Consider the following 17,983-nt stretch of genomic DNA (forward strand, 5'->3'; position numbering starts at 1 on the left):
TATATAACTGTCTATACTGTAAATATCTGCTTGTATATTCTGCTAGGCTGTGAATAATAAGATTCATCCAATTTCCAGAGCCTGCTGGGCCTAGTCTGGGTGATTTCTAAAGTAGGGGGGGTGAGGAACACCCAAACCATCACACTTAAAAATTACAAATAAAGATGAAACTTACTTCTCTGGAAAACTGCTAGCAACTGAAATGGTAAGTAAAAATTAACTACAAAAATACAGCAAGTTAGTTTATAGCTATTTTGCTCCTGTGATTTTACTGCTCTTAAATTGCTTAGCATCACAATGATATAGTCAGATAATTTACATCTCTTCCTCTCACTGGCTTCTTTTTTTTCCTACAACTCACAGAATCACAGAATTGTCAGGGCTGGAAGGGACCTCAAGGATCATATAGTTCCAACCCTCCGTGCCATGGGCAGGGACATCTCACACTAGATGAGGTTGCCTAGAGCCACATCCAGTCTGGCCTTAAAGACCTTGACAGATTAGGCTTCCACCACCTCCCTGGGCAATCTGTTCCAGTGTCTCACACTTTCCTTCTACGCTTGTGAGCCTTGGCCCCATCAGGCACTGTGTGCCACCATGCTGTGATGGGACTGCTCTGACCCTCTGCTCAGTGGATGATGGGTCCCCAACTGTACCTCCACCACGCAGGAGCCCCTTTGATGGGTGCTGGGCTGCAAGACATCCGGCAAGGGGTTTGGGCACCGCTTTATGCAGCACCCAAGGGAAAAGAGAACAGCAACTTCTGTGGGTTATGGGACAGTTAAGAAATCACTGCTGGTAGTTGGTCAAACTAGGCTGAGTGGTCAAGAGACTGGTTGCCTCCTGGCAAACAGACAGACAGGGCTCCCAGCACCTGCAGTATCTCCTGAGATGCCTGTTCCCTGCTGGGCACCAGACTCACCCCATGTACCACTGAGACTGAGGAACCAAGATTATCAGCTAGCTTCAAAACAGAGTGCTATCCACATCCTAAATCTGCAGTGGTATTTCTCCACCATCCTCTTAATCTTCTTCACTTTACAGCAGTGTATCACCTTCTAATTGCTCTGATCATTGTCTTCCATACCTGAAAAAATGTGCTCTTCTGGATTTCTCAAAAGGCTGGATGACTCAGAAGTGTGCAACTGCATCGTACAAACCAATCACATAAATGCCATCCTCAAGGAGAACTACAGCAAACTCATTTAAAATAGAATATAGATATCTGCCTTACAGTCTAATTGTGCTAGTTTGCAGCAGGCTAGAATGCTTTGGTGAGAAGAACTAGATTACAGGCTGTGAAAGACAAACAAGGGTGATGTCTACTTTACTCACAGGCTTGCTGACAGGTAGAAGAACAAGAATCCAAACATAGATAAGGCACTTCTTCTTGGGAGCTCTGGTCTGCATTTTTTTCTCTCTAGCCTCTCTTTAGTTAATCCACTTTGCTTCCTAACCCCCTGGCTGAACCTCCATTCTTCCTTGGGATTGGGGTAAGGTTGGGAGGGGTAGGGGGAAGGTGGAAGGGTGGTTGGGAGCCCCTCCTGGGGACTCAGGTTTCTGGGAGGGCTGTTGTGCTTCTGTATTACCTTTTACCTTGTATATTTCTGTATATAACTGTATATACTGTAAATATCTGCTTGTATATTGTGCTAAGCTGTAAATATAAAGCTTCACATTTCCAGAGCCAGCTGAGTCTAGTCTGAATGATTTCCAAAGTGTTAGGGGGCAGGGAACACCCAAAATACTACACTAATTTATGCATGAAAAATGTCTCCAAGTTGCCTTCTCTGCAGCTTTCTGAGGCCTGCAGACTAAGGTAGGAAAATGTTCTGAAGAGCAGGCTAAAAATTGCAGGTTGATCGCATTTGTACATCTCAACAGTAAAATACTTCATGGCAAAATAGATGATCTGTCAGTTACAGCTTCCTAAACCATTTAGGATTAGTGCCAAGCCAACACAAGCAAGTCTTCCAAGAAATCTTGGAAGCAGTGCAGAAAACAAGAGGACTGCTCAGATGCCTTGAACACACAGCACCTCCTGCAAGGCAAGCCATTATGGCCTACAGTATGATTCATTTTGAAGGGATTCAAAATGCTGCCAAATGAAATCTAACTTGCAGCAATCTAACTGTGACGTGATCGGTGCATGATGAATTCCATTAAGTCTGCATAGGCAAAAGACAAGTTGCGTGCGCAGAAAATGCAGCCTCTCTCTTAACAGCTGATTCCAGAGCCAGCAAGCTCTTCAAACAGCAAAATGAGAAGCACAGGACCAGCCTCATGGCCATTCTTCAGAGCAGAACACGACAAGAGGCTACCAACATGATCTTAATTTTGCCTGGTGTAACTCAGTCAACCATACACCGCATTTATTAACCTTGTTCCACTGCTCAGTCTAGCAGAACTACATGAAAACATATTCTCAAAGCAGTCCTGAACAGCACAGGCTTAGAGGTTATTAAATTCTCAGTGCTTTTTTCTGCCAACAGTTTATAAACTAATATGTTAATCTAGACTAATTACTGCAGTAACCTAGTGTGCATTGCAAAAAGATACCTGAGTCCAAGGGACAAACAGCAAAATCTCAAACTAAAAGCAAGCACAAACATTTTAATATTTTTTCCTGATCTGGGGGTTTGGATTGTGGCATCATTACACAGATGGATTTTTGCAATCCCATGATGTTTTGCACCTCATTAGGCTCACACTGAGAAGTATACAATTGGATAGGCAGGAAAAAGACAGCCTTTTAAACACTACTGCAAGATACAAAATGGACACCTTCGCTAATATGATGATGATCAAGGTGCCAAAAGAAAAAAAATACTTTTTTTTCATCTTATGAGGAAAAATAACCATCTGGGTTTAGGCAATAAACCTTTCTTCTCACCATCAAGGTAGAAGCTTGTGCTAGTTTGAGCCTAGCTAGAATGTTATGGTGAGAAGGATTAGATCACAGGCTGTGAAAGAGGAAAAAAAAACAGTGATGTCTAATTCACTCATAGGCTTGGTGAGAGGTATAAGAACAAGAATCCAAACACAGATAAGGCACTTCTTCTGGGGAACTGGCTGAGCTGCATTTCTCTCTAGCCTCTCTGCTGTCTCTCTGATTAATCCACTTTGCTTCCTAACCCCCTGGACGAACCTTCATTCTTCCTTGGGACTGGGCTAAGTAGAGGGGTGGGAGAAGGTGAAAGGGTGGTTGGGAGCCCCTCCTGGGGACTCAGGTCTCTGGGAGGGCTGTTGTGTTTCTGTGTTACCTTTTACCTTGTATATTTCTGTATATAATTGCATATACTATAAATATCTGCTTGCATATTGTGCTAGCTGTAAATATAAGCTCCACTCAAATTTCCAGAGCCAGCTGAGTCTGAGTCTAGTCTGGGTGACTTCCAAAGTGTGGGGGGCAGGTAACACCCAAACCATCAGAGAGACGGAAAGTGAAGGAACTTAAATCGAGTACGTGTGGAACAGAGATACAATGGCTGAATTTGTTACATTGTTAATCCTTATACAGCTATATATGCAAAGTTAACGTTTTGAAAGTAAACTAAAGGAAACAGCATGCTTAAAATAACCAGCATGATGAAATGTTTTAGCTTCAGGTGGCCCAGAGAGCCAGTGGCCAAGAGAGCCAGTGGCCTGCATCAGGAATGGTGTGGTCAGCAGGAGCAGGGAGGTCATTCTGCCCCTGTACTCTGCACTGGTTAGACCACACCTTGAGTACTGTGTTCAGTTCTGGGCCCCCCAGTTTAGAAGGGACATTGAGATGCTCGAGCGTGTCCAGAGAAGGGCAACGAGGCTGGGGAGAGGCCTTGAGCACAGCCCTACGAGGAGATGCTGAGGGAGCTGGGATTGTTTAGCCTGGAGAAGAGGAGGCTCAGGGGTGATCTTATTGCTGTCTACAACTACCTGAGGGGTGGTTGTGGCCAGGAGGAGGTTGCTCTCTTCTCTCAGGTGGCCAGCGCCAGAACGAGAGGACACAGCCTCAGGCTGCGCCAGGGGAGATTTAGGCTTGAGGTGAGGAGAAAGTTCTTCACTGAGAGAGTCATTGGGCACTGGAATGAGCTGCCCGGGGAGGTGGTGGAGTCGCCGTCCCTGGAGCTGTTCAAGGCAGGATTGGACGTGGCACTTGGTGCCATGGTCTAGCCTTGAGCTCTGTGGTAAAGGGTTGGACTTGATGATCTGTGAGGTCTCTTCCAACCCTGATGATGCTGTGATACTGTAACTATTTCTCATATATTAGGCCTGCTTATTTCTGTTGCAGCTATTAGTCCTTGTTCAACTTCCAATAAACTCTTTATGAACTTAGTCTAGCATCTGTGCCAGGAATGACAGTGCATCTATCCATGTACTCAACACTATTAAATTGATACGTGCTTAAGCTTGCAAGTGGTGTACTTAAGCTTAAACTCAAAACTGGTATGTGTCATGTTTTACATAAAGAAAATGTGAAAATCTGCTTTTACAAATAGATAAACAAACTTTTAGATGTTAAGTTCTTCAGCCTACCTTACAGAGAATTTATATTAAGACAGAAAGTCACCTAGAGTCCCTTTGTTAGGATGTTTCTTTCCCAAGGTAACACTGATATTTGGTAAATGAAAATACTTGCTCTGAATTTTTGTCCTGCATTGGCTGGGTTAGTTTTCTCCAAGGATTGTATGCAGAGTCTATACTGTAGAGGCGCATGTGCATGGCCAACACATGGAACAGCTGATCTGAAAGATGAAGACAGATAGATTGCTGATTATTAAGAGCAATAATATGAAGTAATTGACATTAAGTTGCATTGTAAATTACTTTGAGAATAGAAGTCTATTGTTATGTAAAGTACTTTTGTGGCAGAAAGTCCAAATTATGCCTAGAACACATATCCATCACCTGCCCTAAACACCTGTCCAAATACTCACCTTGCCCCCAGCTGCTTCTTCCTGGGTGGAAGAAGTGGGAAAGCAGACAAAAGCTTTGGCGCCTCTCAGTCTCTCACAGAGCCCATATTTGGCCCTGTTTTGTGGCTTGCTTTGTTTTGTGATGAACACAGGTCAGGATCCTAGGCCTGTGCATCTGCCTTTCTTGGAGAAATAACTCAGGATTGGTTCCAGGGGTGGTTTTAGCTGTTGCTATTGCCCAAAGACACTCACCAAAATGCCTCAAACCCTGGCAAACTGCTTGTTTGCTGCTGCTTTTGGTTTGTTGGCTACCTGTTTGCCTTAGGTGCCTCTGTGTGCCACCACACTTTGCACCGTGCCGAAGTGGGGACTTGCCTACGACCGGCAGCCTGACCCTGCCTGATCGAGCCGAACACAGGTAATGACCCAGCAACGACCTAGCAACGAGTCTCGACCTTGGGACTTCCGGCCCGCCGCGACTCCTTGCTATACAGAGCCCTCCATTGGGCTGCTCCAGCCCGCAGACCTGGACCCTGCTTTGCCCAGGTGGCTCCTGACCACCCGATGACTCCCTGAGAGCCACGGCAGACCTCTCGTGTCCGTGGGCCTGCTCAATTCGGACTGAACGAGCAGCAAAGCCACATCACATCATCACCACCTGAAGTCCACCACCTGGCTTTCACTATCTTTATTTTCCTGTTTATGCTTTTGGAGCACAAGAATTGAGACTTCTGACCAGTGAGTACCCCAACTCTCTTTACTCAACTTTGTAACTGCTTAACCTTTCAGTGGCAGTTTGTGCTGCAAGGCTCTCCAGTTATAAACCTTTCCAAAGACTTTCCTAAATCATTTAATTTGACTGCATAGATACACTCTGCAAAAACAGTTTTGCCAACCACACCAGAGAGTCTGTCTGTGTTAACTGTGAATACATTTGGGGAAGTTTTCTTTGTGTAATTAATAAACTATTAAATAATTATTTACATCGGCCTCATTACAATTCACTCCCAACCCAGATTCAAACCCCTCATTAAAAACATTGAGAATAGAATTCTATTGTTATGTAGAGTACTTAGAGAATAGAACAGAACCACAGAATTAACCAGGTTGAAGAGACCTCCAAGATCATCCAGTCCAACCTAGCACCCAGTCCTATCCAGTCAACCAGACCATGGCACTAAATGCCTCATCAATCTATGAGGTTGAAAGAGAAATCCACGATCATCCAGTCCAACCTAGCACCCAGCCTTATCCAAACAACTAGATCATGGCACTAAATGCCTCATCCAGTCTTTATCATTCTATCATTGCTGTTTACAAATACCTGAAGGGAGGTTGTAGCCAGCTGGGGGTTGGTCTCTTCTCCCAGGCAACCACCAACAGAACAAGGGGACACAGTCTCAAGTTGTGCCAAGGGAGGTCTAGGCTGGATGTTAGGAGGAAGTTGTTCCCAGAGAGAGTGATTGGCATTGGAATGGGCTGCCCAGGGAGGTGGTGGAGTCACCATCCCTGGAGATGTAAATGAAAAGCCTGGCTGAGGCACTTAGTGCCATGGTCCAGATGACTGGATAGGGCTGGGTGCTAGGTGGGACTGGATGATCTTGGAGGTCTCTTCCAACCTGGTTGATTCTGTGATTCTATGATTATAGGATAGGTAGAATTCTATCCTATAATAGAATAATAGAATTCTATCCTATTCTCCAAGTACTTTAAGTTGCCATCCTTTATTTGACAAAGTTTTGACAAGGCTGTCATCTCTTGCCAAGTAGTTTGGTACCTTAAAAAGCGACTTTATATTTTATTTTAAAAAGGTTTTGAAAAGAAGTCAGATTTCAGCAGACAACAGTGAACATGTGCATGTGAAAGGAAAAAAAAACCCTCTCCTGAAATGTTGAAACAGGTAAGAGGCTGCTCAGAATCCTTTGATTGCATCTCAGTATTGTTAGTGTGTGTAGAACACCAACTTTACATGCTTAGCTACAGCTCTTCAAGAAAGGGTCCTGTTTCCTATGCTGTCATGTTGCTAAGGTTCCATGCTCAACTTCACTTTCCTCTCCAGTTTATGCCTTAAGCTATGATTTCCTAAACATCTTTTTAACAAGACAGACTGACACACACAGCTTTTATGCTTTTATTCCTCTCCCTCACAGTTAAGATCCATGCACATATTCAAAATTAACCTGAAGTTGCTAGAAGTTCTGGCCTATTGCAGGGTCATTTCCACTCTTCATCCTGCAAAGGTTTTTGTTTTTATTGCCTTCTTTCTTAAAAGTTATGTTGTAGGCTACTTCTGGAAGAGAAAACTCCCAGACTTCTGACCACACAACAATAACCCTAACGCAGCAACACTCTTCATAGCAGCATAGATTTGTCTATGTAACTTGTAAGCAAAGTTTGCTGCTATTCACCAATTCAAAACCCTCTGTACATCCATGGTGTCAAAAATAATAGAATCAAGCAGGTTGGAAGAGATCTCCAAGATCATCCAGGCCAACCTAGCACACAGCCCCAGCCAATCAACTAGACCATGGCACTAAGTGCCTCACCCAGGCTTTTCATGAACACCTCCAGAGATGATGACTTCACCACCTCCCTGGGCAGCTCATTCCAATGCCAATCACTCTCTCTGGCAACAACTTCCTCCTAACATCCAGCACAACTTGAGACTGTGTCCCCTTGTTCTATTGCTGCTTGCCTGGCAGAAGAGACCAACCCTCACCTAGCTACAACCTCCCTTCAGGTAGTTGCAGACAGCAGTGAGGTCACCCCTAGGCCTCCTCTATCTGAGGCTAAACACCCCCAGCTCTCTCACAGCCTCTCCTCACAGGGCTGTGTTCCAGGCCTCTCACCAGCTTCGTCACATAATTTGAGAAGCACTTCCAGAACCTTCTGAACAATACACACACAATATATACTGCAGTACCATAAATTAAAATGGCAGAGTTTTCATCTCTCTATGGATCCTATGAGCAGCACAAATAAAGATAACATCTTTCTCTCCTTAGGCAAGCCAAGAAGGCAGGCTTCACCTATGTTGTCAGCATTTTCAGAGGTATGCATAGTAAGAATTTGAGAAAAAAGCATCTTTTTCTAATTCACATGTTTGGATTAAAATACTATTTCCAATGATTTTGCCCACTTGTTTCCTCCTGCCACACTCCTATCTTCCTATTTGCTGCCATGGTAGCATTTCTTGGTCAATTTTCTTCCTTCCTCTTTTCATTTTAACTTTTGCTTTGCCAGCTTCTTCCCCACACCGACTCCCCTTCTATTCTTTCAGTTGATCCCTTCACCTCTTGATCTCTCTCCCTTCTCTTTGCAACCCACCTGCTCAACCTGCACACTCACTCAGAGATCCTTTTTCTTATGTAGAAATAGCAGCTATTAATTTATTTTCCATAAATAGACAATTACTCAGAGGTATGCAGTGGCCAAAAAAGTCGCATGATAAAGTCAGCTGACTGGCAGAGCCTGAAGGCTGTAATTAGCTCCTGGGGTCTGTAAAATAATTGTAGATGGCATTAGAATTGATTGCTGTCACCTGCTTTCTGAATAGAAACAGTCAATGAGGGCAAAATAAGCAATCTTTTCTCCTGGCAATAGAATCAAGCAAAACACTGCTTTGCTGACAAACTTTAACACCCTGAAGATATACTGATATTTCATCAAAATAGTAATAAAAAACAGTATAGTTTTAATTGGAATGAAACCCATCAAGATATCTGTTCCTTCCTTCTTGCCTCTCTGCTACAAAAGCTGATGTCTTTTTTGCTACTAAAACTGATGTCTTTTTTTCTGAGCTGTGCCTTGCCTCTAACAGAAATGGATAATTAGGGGAAAAAAAGCTTACCATAATTAACCTTTTGTTCCATTAATAGCTATTAAATATGAAAATAGCTATTAAAATGATGAAGGCAACTACCAAATTCTAGTGCTGGCCAATTTATTTGTAATCTCCAAGTGTGTAACATGTGTGGAATGAAGATGCATTCTACCATCGACTGAACCTGAACAGAAAACAGTTTAGCAGCCTTAGAAGACAGAATTGGTTTTGTGTTTGTTATTAAGGCAGCTATTGCTCCCTTGCAAGAAAATGTTTTCAGCATCTAAATGTAAAGCTAGGAAGCAGGCAAGCAAATGTTGTTACAATGACCTTTTGTGAGGTATTTTTTTATTAAATGACTTAAAAAACATTAAGACGTTCTCTCAGTTAATGCAGCACAGCCATGCTTGTTTTCAGACCCAGGGAATCCAAGGAATAAGATTGCCCCCTAAAGGGAACACTGCAACAGAGATGGCCTGATGGCTGCCACCTCCTAGGGTACAAAAACTAAGTTCCAATTTGCCCACTGCTTCTGCATTTCTGAGAAGATTTCTAGTAAAACCTAAGGACTAGCCAGACTAACACACAAATGTTTATCTCTTCTTACAATACAGTGACTTCAACTGCCTTACCTCAAATTCACTGTGATTCTGGTGTATTGGTGAAAGCCAAGGCAAACACCAGAGCACTGAAATCAAGAGCTGGCAAACTTCTTCATGCACAAAGTGCTTGGTGTTTCATCACACTGTTAAGCCTGAGGGACTGGTAGATCTTGAGCCAAATGAATACCTTAGGGATTCTTTTTGAGACATGAACATAAAACTACTGAATACCCTCCCAATTTCTTAAAATACACCTACTTGTTTAAAAAAGAGGCAGCAAAACATCAACATGACAATGGTCCACAAACAACCTTGCCTAGTCTTGTGAAGAAACGAAAGGAAGGTCATAACTCCAACAGGTATCCCAAACCCCTCCATCACTCACAGTCTATGGACAATTACCTCCAGGGCAGCACACCGTTGTAAGTGGGAAAGACAGGATCTAGGTGTAGCTCATTGTCGAAACAACATCTTAATAAAACTTAGCAGAAAAATATTAATCTTAGTGCAGCAGCAACAAAATTAGAGAAGGATTGTTGCAAACACACAACAAAATGAAAACGGCAGGCTCACTGTTAACAAATCATGACCAGTAGACAGTGGAAAGAATTTGAAGTTGGTCTCAGAGAGAGTGATTTGCCATTGGTGTGAGCTGCCCAGGGAGGCAATGGAGTTGCCATCACTGGAGGTGTTCAAGAACAGCCTGGATGAAGCACTTAGTGCCATGGTCTGATTGATTGGATAGGGCTGGGTGCTAGGTTGGACTGGATGATCTTGGAGGTCTCTTCCAACCTGGTTGGTTCTATGATTCTATGTTTGCCACCCTAATTCCACTTCTAAAATGATGAAACTAAACCTATTTTTCCACACACTGCTGCTCTTAGTACATTTTTCCCAGCTCTTTCCATACCAGCTCTACTTCTCTCTCAGATGAGAGAGAGGAGCAATCAATTCAAATGGAATTGGTAGATTCAAAAAAGCAGCTCAAAGGATAAGACTGTCTTTGCATTGAGACTGAAGCTATTAGAGAAAGTATTCTAATGCTGCTCTTATAATAAAGAGTTAGTGAGGTATTTTGTCTACATAACCACCCTGTCTGCACCAGCACCTGAATTTACAGATTGTTAACAAAGCTCTTAGACATATTCTGCTATGATAAAGTGCACAAAGCAGGCATCTATAAAGGTGATTTCACAGCTCTTTTTGGATCTAGCATGGTACTCACAGTACAAAAGATGACTGAATTCACAGAGATGAATGGATAGGGAATTGAGATGAGTGGGATTGACAAGATCTTACAAAAATGCTGAGCTGAACTGATAAAAATGAGTGATTCTGGAGGTTACATATGGGTGCAAATTTTAGTCTCACTAATACTCTTGAGAGAGCTTAAATTTCTACATGAGTTTCCTTGCCTATTTTTTTTTTTGTTCTTTCTTTTCTTCTGGTCCCTTGAACTGCAAAGTAAACTCACAAATTACCAGAGGTAAAATCAGAGGATTTCTTGTGTTATTAATTCTGCTTCCACAGTTTGTAGTCATGTGCTGTAATGATGATGACAAAGACAATAAAGGAAGTAGCTTACTCTGTTTTACTGACAAAGGCCAGATATGTGTTTATTCCCCAGTCTCTCTCATATTTATGTTTCAGAATGATGTAACACATACTGCTGTCACAGAATCAACCAGGTTGGAAGAGATCTCCAAGATCATCCAGGCCAACCTAGCACCCAACCCTATCCAATCAACTAGGCCGTGGCACTAAGTGCCTCATCCAGGCTTTTCTTGAACACCTCCAGGGACGGTGACTCCACCACCTCCCTGGGCAGTCCATTCCAATGGCAAATCACTTCCTCCTAACATCCAGCCTATACCTCCCCCAGCACAACTTGAGGCTGTGTCCCCTGGTTCTGTTGCTGGTTGCCTGGCAGAAGAGACCAACCCCCACCTGGCTACAGCCTCCCTTCAGCTAGTTGTAGACAGCAATGAGGTCTGCCCTGAGCCTCCTCTTCTCCAGGCTAAACACCCCCAGCTCCCTCAACCTCTCCTCATAGGGTTTGTGTTCCAGGCCCTTCACCAGCTTTGCTGCCCTTCTCTGGACACGTTCCAGCATCTCAACATCCCTCTTGAATTGAGGAGCCCTGAACTGGACCTAGCACTCTGAAAATATCTACTTATTTTGATCCTATCTTCTCATTTTTTCATTCAACAAATTAGTAATCATATTTACAACGTCAAAAGATCAGCAAACACAGTGACCGAGCAGTTCACCAAAGCAGAATTGAAAGCATCCTTGGCTCAGCTGCTGTGTAAGGATCTTAGCAGACTAGAGACCTGATGCCTTTCTTCTCCCAAAGCTTCCTGGGACTATCAAAAATAATGTGGATTACAACAAAAAATGACTGATATAACCAGATGGGACTTGATTGTTGCTAAGGAGATTGAAGAATTTGTTTCTCGTTGTAGAGATTTACATAGTCCACTTACAAACAGCAGCTGCAAAGACCTGCTAACACCAAATTCCCATTCAGCCAGTAGACTGGAATCAGTGAAGGAAAAAACAAAACCAAGCCTATGTGAAGGTCAGGAAAAGCTTGTTAAAGCAGTAAGAGATGAGTAGTCTTCACAAAATCTTAAGCCTTAATTGCTGATGAAGAGACCAATTCTCCGCAACAGCAAAATTGCCAGTCTGTGAAATCAACTTTAGCAACAGAATTCTAATGGTATCTGTCTCTGCCTCTCCCATGCCAAGTGTGAATGGCACACCACAGCTTTTATGAAGTGGTACCATCTGTTGTTTCTTTCATTTTCAGTGGTTGCGGAGAGCTGGGTAGGAATCTTTGCAACCATATTCACATACCAATAGATTACAGGAAGGAGACAGAATCATAGAATCAGTCAGGGTTGGAAGAGACCACAAGGATCAGCCAGTTCCAATCCCTCTGCCATAGGCAGGGACACCCTACCCTACAGCAGGCTGCACACAGCCTCAGCCAGCCTGGCCTTAAACACCTCCAGCAATGGGGCCTCAACCATCTCCCTGGGCAACCCATTCCAAGCTCTCACCACTCTCATGCTCAACAACTTCCACCTCACCTTCAGGCTGAAGCTCCCCACCTCCAGCTTTGCTCCATTCCCCCTAGTCCTGTCACTCCCTGATAACCTAAAAAGTCTCTTCCCAGCTTTTGTCAGCCTCCTTCAGATTCTGGAAGGCCACCTGGGAGCCTCTTCTTCCCCAGACTGAACAACCCCAACTCTTTCAGTCTGTCCTCATAGCAGAGCTTCTGCAGCCCTCTGATCATCCTCGTGGCCCTTCCCTGGACACACTCCATCATGTCCACATCCCTCTTGTAATAGGGGCTCCAGAACTGGATGCAATACTCCAGGTGGGGTCTCAGCAGAGTGGAGTAGAGGGGGGAAATCACTTCCCCTGACCTGCTGGCCACACTTCTCCTGATGCAGTCCAGGATCTGGTTGGCTTTCTGGGCTGCAAGTGCACACTGCTGGCTCATGCTGAACTTCTTGTCCACCAGCACCCCCAAGTCCCTCTCCTCAGGGCTGCTCTCCAGCTAGTCCCTGCCCAGCCTGGATTTGTGCTTGGGATTGCCTCAACCCAGATGCAGGACCTTGCACTTGGTCTTGTTGAACCTTATGAGGCTGGCTTGTGCCCACCTCTCCAGGAGAACCCCATCATCTTCCATTGATAAAAAGCCTATTCTAATGCAGAAATAAATATCACTCATTTGATACACACTAATTTTACAAAGTAAGTACCAATACAGAACCCAAACAGCACAAGAAGGAACAGATGACATTTACATCTCCATGCCGTTTAAAAAGCATTCCTATATACAGAGCCTTTCACCTGAAAACTTTAAAGGCCTTCAACTTTTCTGCAGTGCAAGATAGGTCTAATGAACACTAACATGACTGACATAGATCTAAGCAAGAAAATTTACCATTCTGCCCAGAAGTGTGGGAAAAGGCAAGTGCATTGTGTTTAAATACTGTCCTGGCGCCTCACTGGACATAGGCACTTTCAATCCTTAAGATGATACAACTGGCTAAAGAAAAAGCAGTACTTCCACTGTGTGACACACTGAGACAAAATGACACAACAGTTTCAGAAAGGAACAGAGAAATATTACAGCAAACAAAATGCATTCTATTCTAAGTAGAAAGAAACAATCAAGAAATGTTACTGTGTTGGGTTTTCTCGTTTCTTTTATTTGGTTTGTTTGGATTGGGGGGTGGTGGTGCTTGCAGTGGTGTTTGGGGTGGTACCCATTTCAGATTAAGCCCTTGTGTACAAGTCCATGAAAACAGCCTGGAAAAACTCTAAGTATGTGTATTATCATAGAATCATAGAATCAACCAGGTTAGAAGAGACCTCCAAGATCATCCAGTCCAACCTAGCACCCAGCCCTAGCCGATTAACTAGACCATGGCACTAAGTGCCTCATGCAGGCTTTGCTTGAAGCAGCCCATTCCAATGCCAATCTCTCTCTGAGAACAACTTCCTCCTAACATCCAGCCTAGACCTCCCCTCAGCACAACTTGAGACTGTGTCCCCTTGTTCTGTTGCTGGTTGCCTGGCAGAAGAGATCAATCCCCACCTGGCTACAGCCTCCCTTCAGGTACTTGTAGACAGCAATGAGGTCTGCCCTGAGCCTCCTCTTCTCCAGGTTAAACATCCCCAGCTCCCTCAGCCTTTCCTCACAGGGTTTGTGTTCCAGGCCTTTAACCACCTTCGTGGGCACGTTCCAGCACCTCAATATCTCTCTTGAATTCTTCTCATCAAAACATTCTAGCTAGCTTCAAACTAGCACATCTTTCTACACTTACTAAAACCTTGAATGGATGAGTATTTCATGTTGCATGGTCAGTATTCTCTCTTGAACTGAGAGGCCCAGAATTGGACACATTACTCCAGGTGTGGCCTGACCAGTGTTGAGTACAGGAAAAGAAAAACCTCCCTTGTCCTACTGGCCACCTCTGGAGGTGTTCAAAAAAAGCCTGGATGAGGCACTTAGTGCCATGGTCTAGTTGACTGGATAGGGTTGGGTGCTAGGTTGGACTGGGTGATCTTGGAGGTCTCTTCCAACCTGATTGTTCCTATGATGCTGTGATACTGATTTAAACAACTATTCGTGGCAGCAGCATTCTGGTAGGCTTTCCAGAAATTCCTGATGAAGAAAATGTCCTTTTCTAACAGTTTATATTCCAGTAAACGATTGAAAATTTGATGTTAAGTAGAACAGCATTTCTTCTAACCACGAGTGCTTTATTTGCCAAATACTAAAGATTTTAGACCAATGAAGACTTGATTTTCCACCAAGGGAAATCTGTAAAACTCTCCTGTCAGAGGAGAACTAGGGATATTAAAGACAGGACAGATTTCCAAGTAGGATACCCAGTCATGACCTACATTACCATTCAGAGAAACAGATTTCTGTACTATTGACAGCCAGGGTGGAACAATGGTCTCTTACTTTTACCCTTAAAATACTTCTAGTTTTACTTACAAAAATGGGAAATGATGTTTAAAACATTATCTGGGTAGTATGACAATTGATTTCTAAGAGGATTATATCCACAACACATGAACCTGATGAGTAATTTGTGCAAATTAGATTTCATTTTTCAAGTTGCCACAAAAAAAGGACATAGAACTTACTTAAGCATGATCTTTTCCCAGCTGTGCTTGCACCCCCTGAACACAGGTTGCCTCCTCGATGAACCAGCTCAAGTTCCAAGTTAGTTCTGCAATGGAAACATAACAGTGTTGAATGGCACAGCATTATTCAAGCTTCTAGGGTCACCAAAGAGTCACAACAAACACCCAGCACACACCAAATTAAAGGACTAATATTAAAGAACTAAAGAACCAGCTCAAGTTCCTAGTTAGTTCTGCAATGGAAGCATAACAGGGTTGAATGGCACAGCATTATTCAAGCTTCTAGGGACACCAAAGAGTCACCACAGGCACCCAGCACACACCAAATTAAAGGACTGATATTTAGTGTGAGACATGTTGCCAAAATATGATTCAGAATAAAAGAAACTATCAAGATACTGCCAGATCTGATTTTGTACAGTACTTGCTAATCAAGCCACTTAAAGTGAACTGCTACAGTCATGACTGAAGAATAAAACAATATTAATTCTGTGACTTTATTTCTGTGTGCATTCACAATTCCTCAATAATTAGGAAACTTATGTGCAACTGTGACAGACAATATACAGAATGACTAAATTTCAATCAGTCAGCTACGTGTAAAAAGCATTCTCTTCATTGGCAGGCCTTTTGCTTTGCTTTAAGCAGACAGTACAATGCATATGCCATCAAGTAACTAAATATTAAAGCAGCCTAAAACTGTAATGGAAGCACTGACCTTTAGAGATAAGTTAGTTAATAAAAGCCCTGGAGGTTAATTCTGAACAAAACACTGGTATCCACTGCAGCTCATTAGTATGAAACAGAGTTGTGTCATTAAATCTCTGCACATCACCTGGATACTTTCTTTCTCAGGATTATTATCTGATACTTAGGCACCAGTTCTTCAGGCCAGATTTGCTAACTTGGTTTAGTTTTGGAACTGGGTATTTCAGTACTACATTATCTTGTACCCCTCAGAGTTTGTTTTAATAAGTCAACATATATTTAATTAATGTCATTCTATTATTCTGAAATGTTATTTTGCTAATTTAATCCACATGGCAAAGTTTAATCTAAACATATTTTGTCCCTTACCTAAAAATCAAACTATTTTAGGTCCAATATAATATAACTTGAATACATACTAAAATCTATTTTAGCACATAAGCTAAGAATATATACTCCCACTCATATATTTAAGGAAAAAAAAAGCAGTACAGGATGATTTTTATTCAAAATAAATGATTTTTTAAAAGACTTTCAGCTCCACCACCAGCTTGACAGAAGACATTTTTGATATGCAGTGTTTGTTAAGATACTTTCACATGGTTTTAAAATAGTCATGTTTCAGAATATTACTATCCCTAAGTTTGCAGCTTATGCCTCCTATTTCTGAAGGAATGCTTTAATCCTCCCTACTCAAAAAAAAAGGCAATTTAACATTGATGATGTGTCTGCTCAGAGCTCCATCTGGTTGCTGCTGATAAGGGCATCTATGTGACAGGGGAATTTTCCACTCTTCAGGCGATTTGCAGTGCTCACTGAACTTCTAAAAATCTACCAGCAAGGAAGCAGGGACAGGGATTTCATATTAGTGGATGAAATAGTAACTGTAGATCAGCATGTGCTAGTTCATCCTGGGAATATAAAGGAAAGGAGGAAGATTTTTTTCTACAAGCCTTCTGATAACTCATTTGTAGAGCAAAATTAATGGCAGCATTCCATTAAAGCCACAATAATTAAGATTTAAATACAAAATAAAACCCCACTACCTGAATATCTAAGAACAACTTTCCAAAGCTAAAATGTTAAACTGCCCTTTCACAAAGGAATATGTACATTTTGACAAAACAAACCTCAAGGACAGCTCCGAAAAAGCTCCTTTTGATACAGGAGAGATGTTACACAGTACTTTTTGCTTTAAGGAATAGAAAGAGGGATTTCTGGTAACATATGCTCCACCTCTCACCTCCTATTCTACTTCTTCACCCCCAGCTCCTCAAAGACAGCAGCTTGCATGAAGAATGACCTTTTCCTCTAAGACAACTCTTTCAAAGCATACCCAAACATTTTATGGAGAAGTCCCAGGAAAATTCAAGGAAGTTGCTAGGTCTTGTAGAGGAAAAATTAGAGAGACAAAAGCCCATTTGGAGCTTAGGCTGGCCACGGCTGTCAAGGAAAATAAAAAGTGTTTCTTTAAATATATGAATGGCAAGAGAAGGGCCAAGGACAACCTCCAGTCCTTATTAGATAGAGAGGGGAATATAGTGACAAAGGATGAGGTACCATGGTCTGGTTGACTGGATAGGGCTGGGTGCTAGGTTGGACTGGATGATCTTGGAGGTCTCTTCCAACCTGGTTGATTCTGTGATTCTATGAAGTGTTCTCTACTGCACACTTCTATTCCAATGTTGTAAATCAGGCAGAGTCCTAAACGATTTTTGAAAGAGACTAATGTTTAATTCAAGATCCCTTCTGACTGGCGGATCTGAGTGCTACCATCCCTGCACTGAAGAACAGCAGAGCTCTCAATGCCTGTTCTTTCATCAATGTAGAAAAACTTGGGACATCTGATAGAAGACTAGAACATAAACTGGTCTCTGGAAATATCCTTTGCTATCTCAGCTCCCTCAACAAGAAAGAAAGAAAAGAAAGAAAATCTATATGAGGGACTGTTTTCTCTATCTAGAAATCTTTGTGTCACTCACTGGAGCAACAAATTTTGTAGAACATGAGTTTTATCTTCCTTGGTCAGAAAAAAGACTCAGAAGATGGATTTTGCTCAGCTATACAGACTCATGATTAAAAACCAGTCCTACTTCATCCCTTAGGAGTGGAGTAGGGAGGGTGACTGCATATTTCTCAGGAGTCATATCAGGACAGAGTTGGAGGGAGTAAAAATACAATGCCTTTTTCAAAAAGGGAACATATTTGGATGGACCTCCTCTTCCTATTGGAATGGAGGAACCAAGTTAAGCACTACTACTGTCTCCATTTTGCTTTAT

The 17,983-nt window shown here is 42.6% G+C and overlaps 1 protein-coding gene across 2 annotated transcripts in view; it reads right to left on the reverse strand.

Annotated features, from left to right (window-relative positions):
* Positions 1–17,983, reverse strand: part of UBR3 (ubiquitin protein ligase E3 component n-recognin 3) — a 124,428-nt gene that overhangs the window by 25,926 nt on the left and 80,519 nt on the right. For both annotated transcript variants that reach the window (XM_064163291.1, XM_064163285.1), the window contains exons 30-31: positions 14,997–15,082; positions 4,619–4,724 (exon numbers count right to left, since the gene is read on the reverse strand). In XM_064163291.1, the coding sequence (XP_064019361.1) occupies positions 4,619–4,724; positions 14,997–15,082 (192 nt within the window). The remainder of the gene's footprint in view (positions 1–4,618; positions 4,725–14,996; positions 15,083–17,983) is intronic.

Source organism: Pogoniulus pusillus, chromosome 2, assembly GCF_015220805.1.
Source record: "Pogoniulus pusillus isolate bPogPus1 chromosome 2, bPogPus1.pri, whole genome shotgun sequence".
Lineage (NCBI taxonomy): Eukaryota > Metazoa > Chordata > Aves > Piciformes > Lybiidae > Pogoniulus > Pogoniulus pusillus.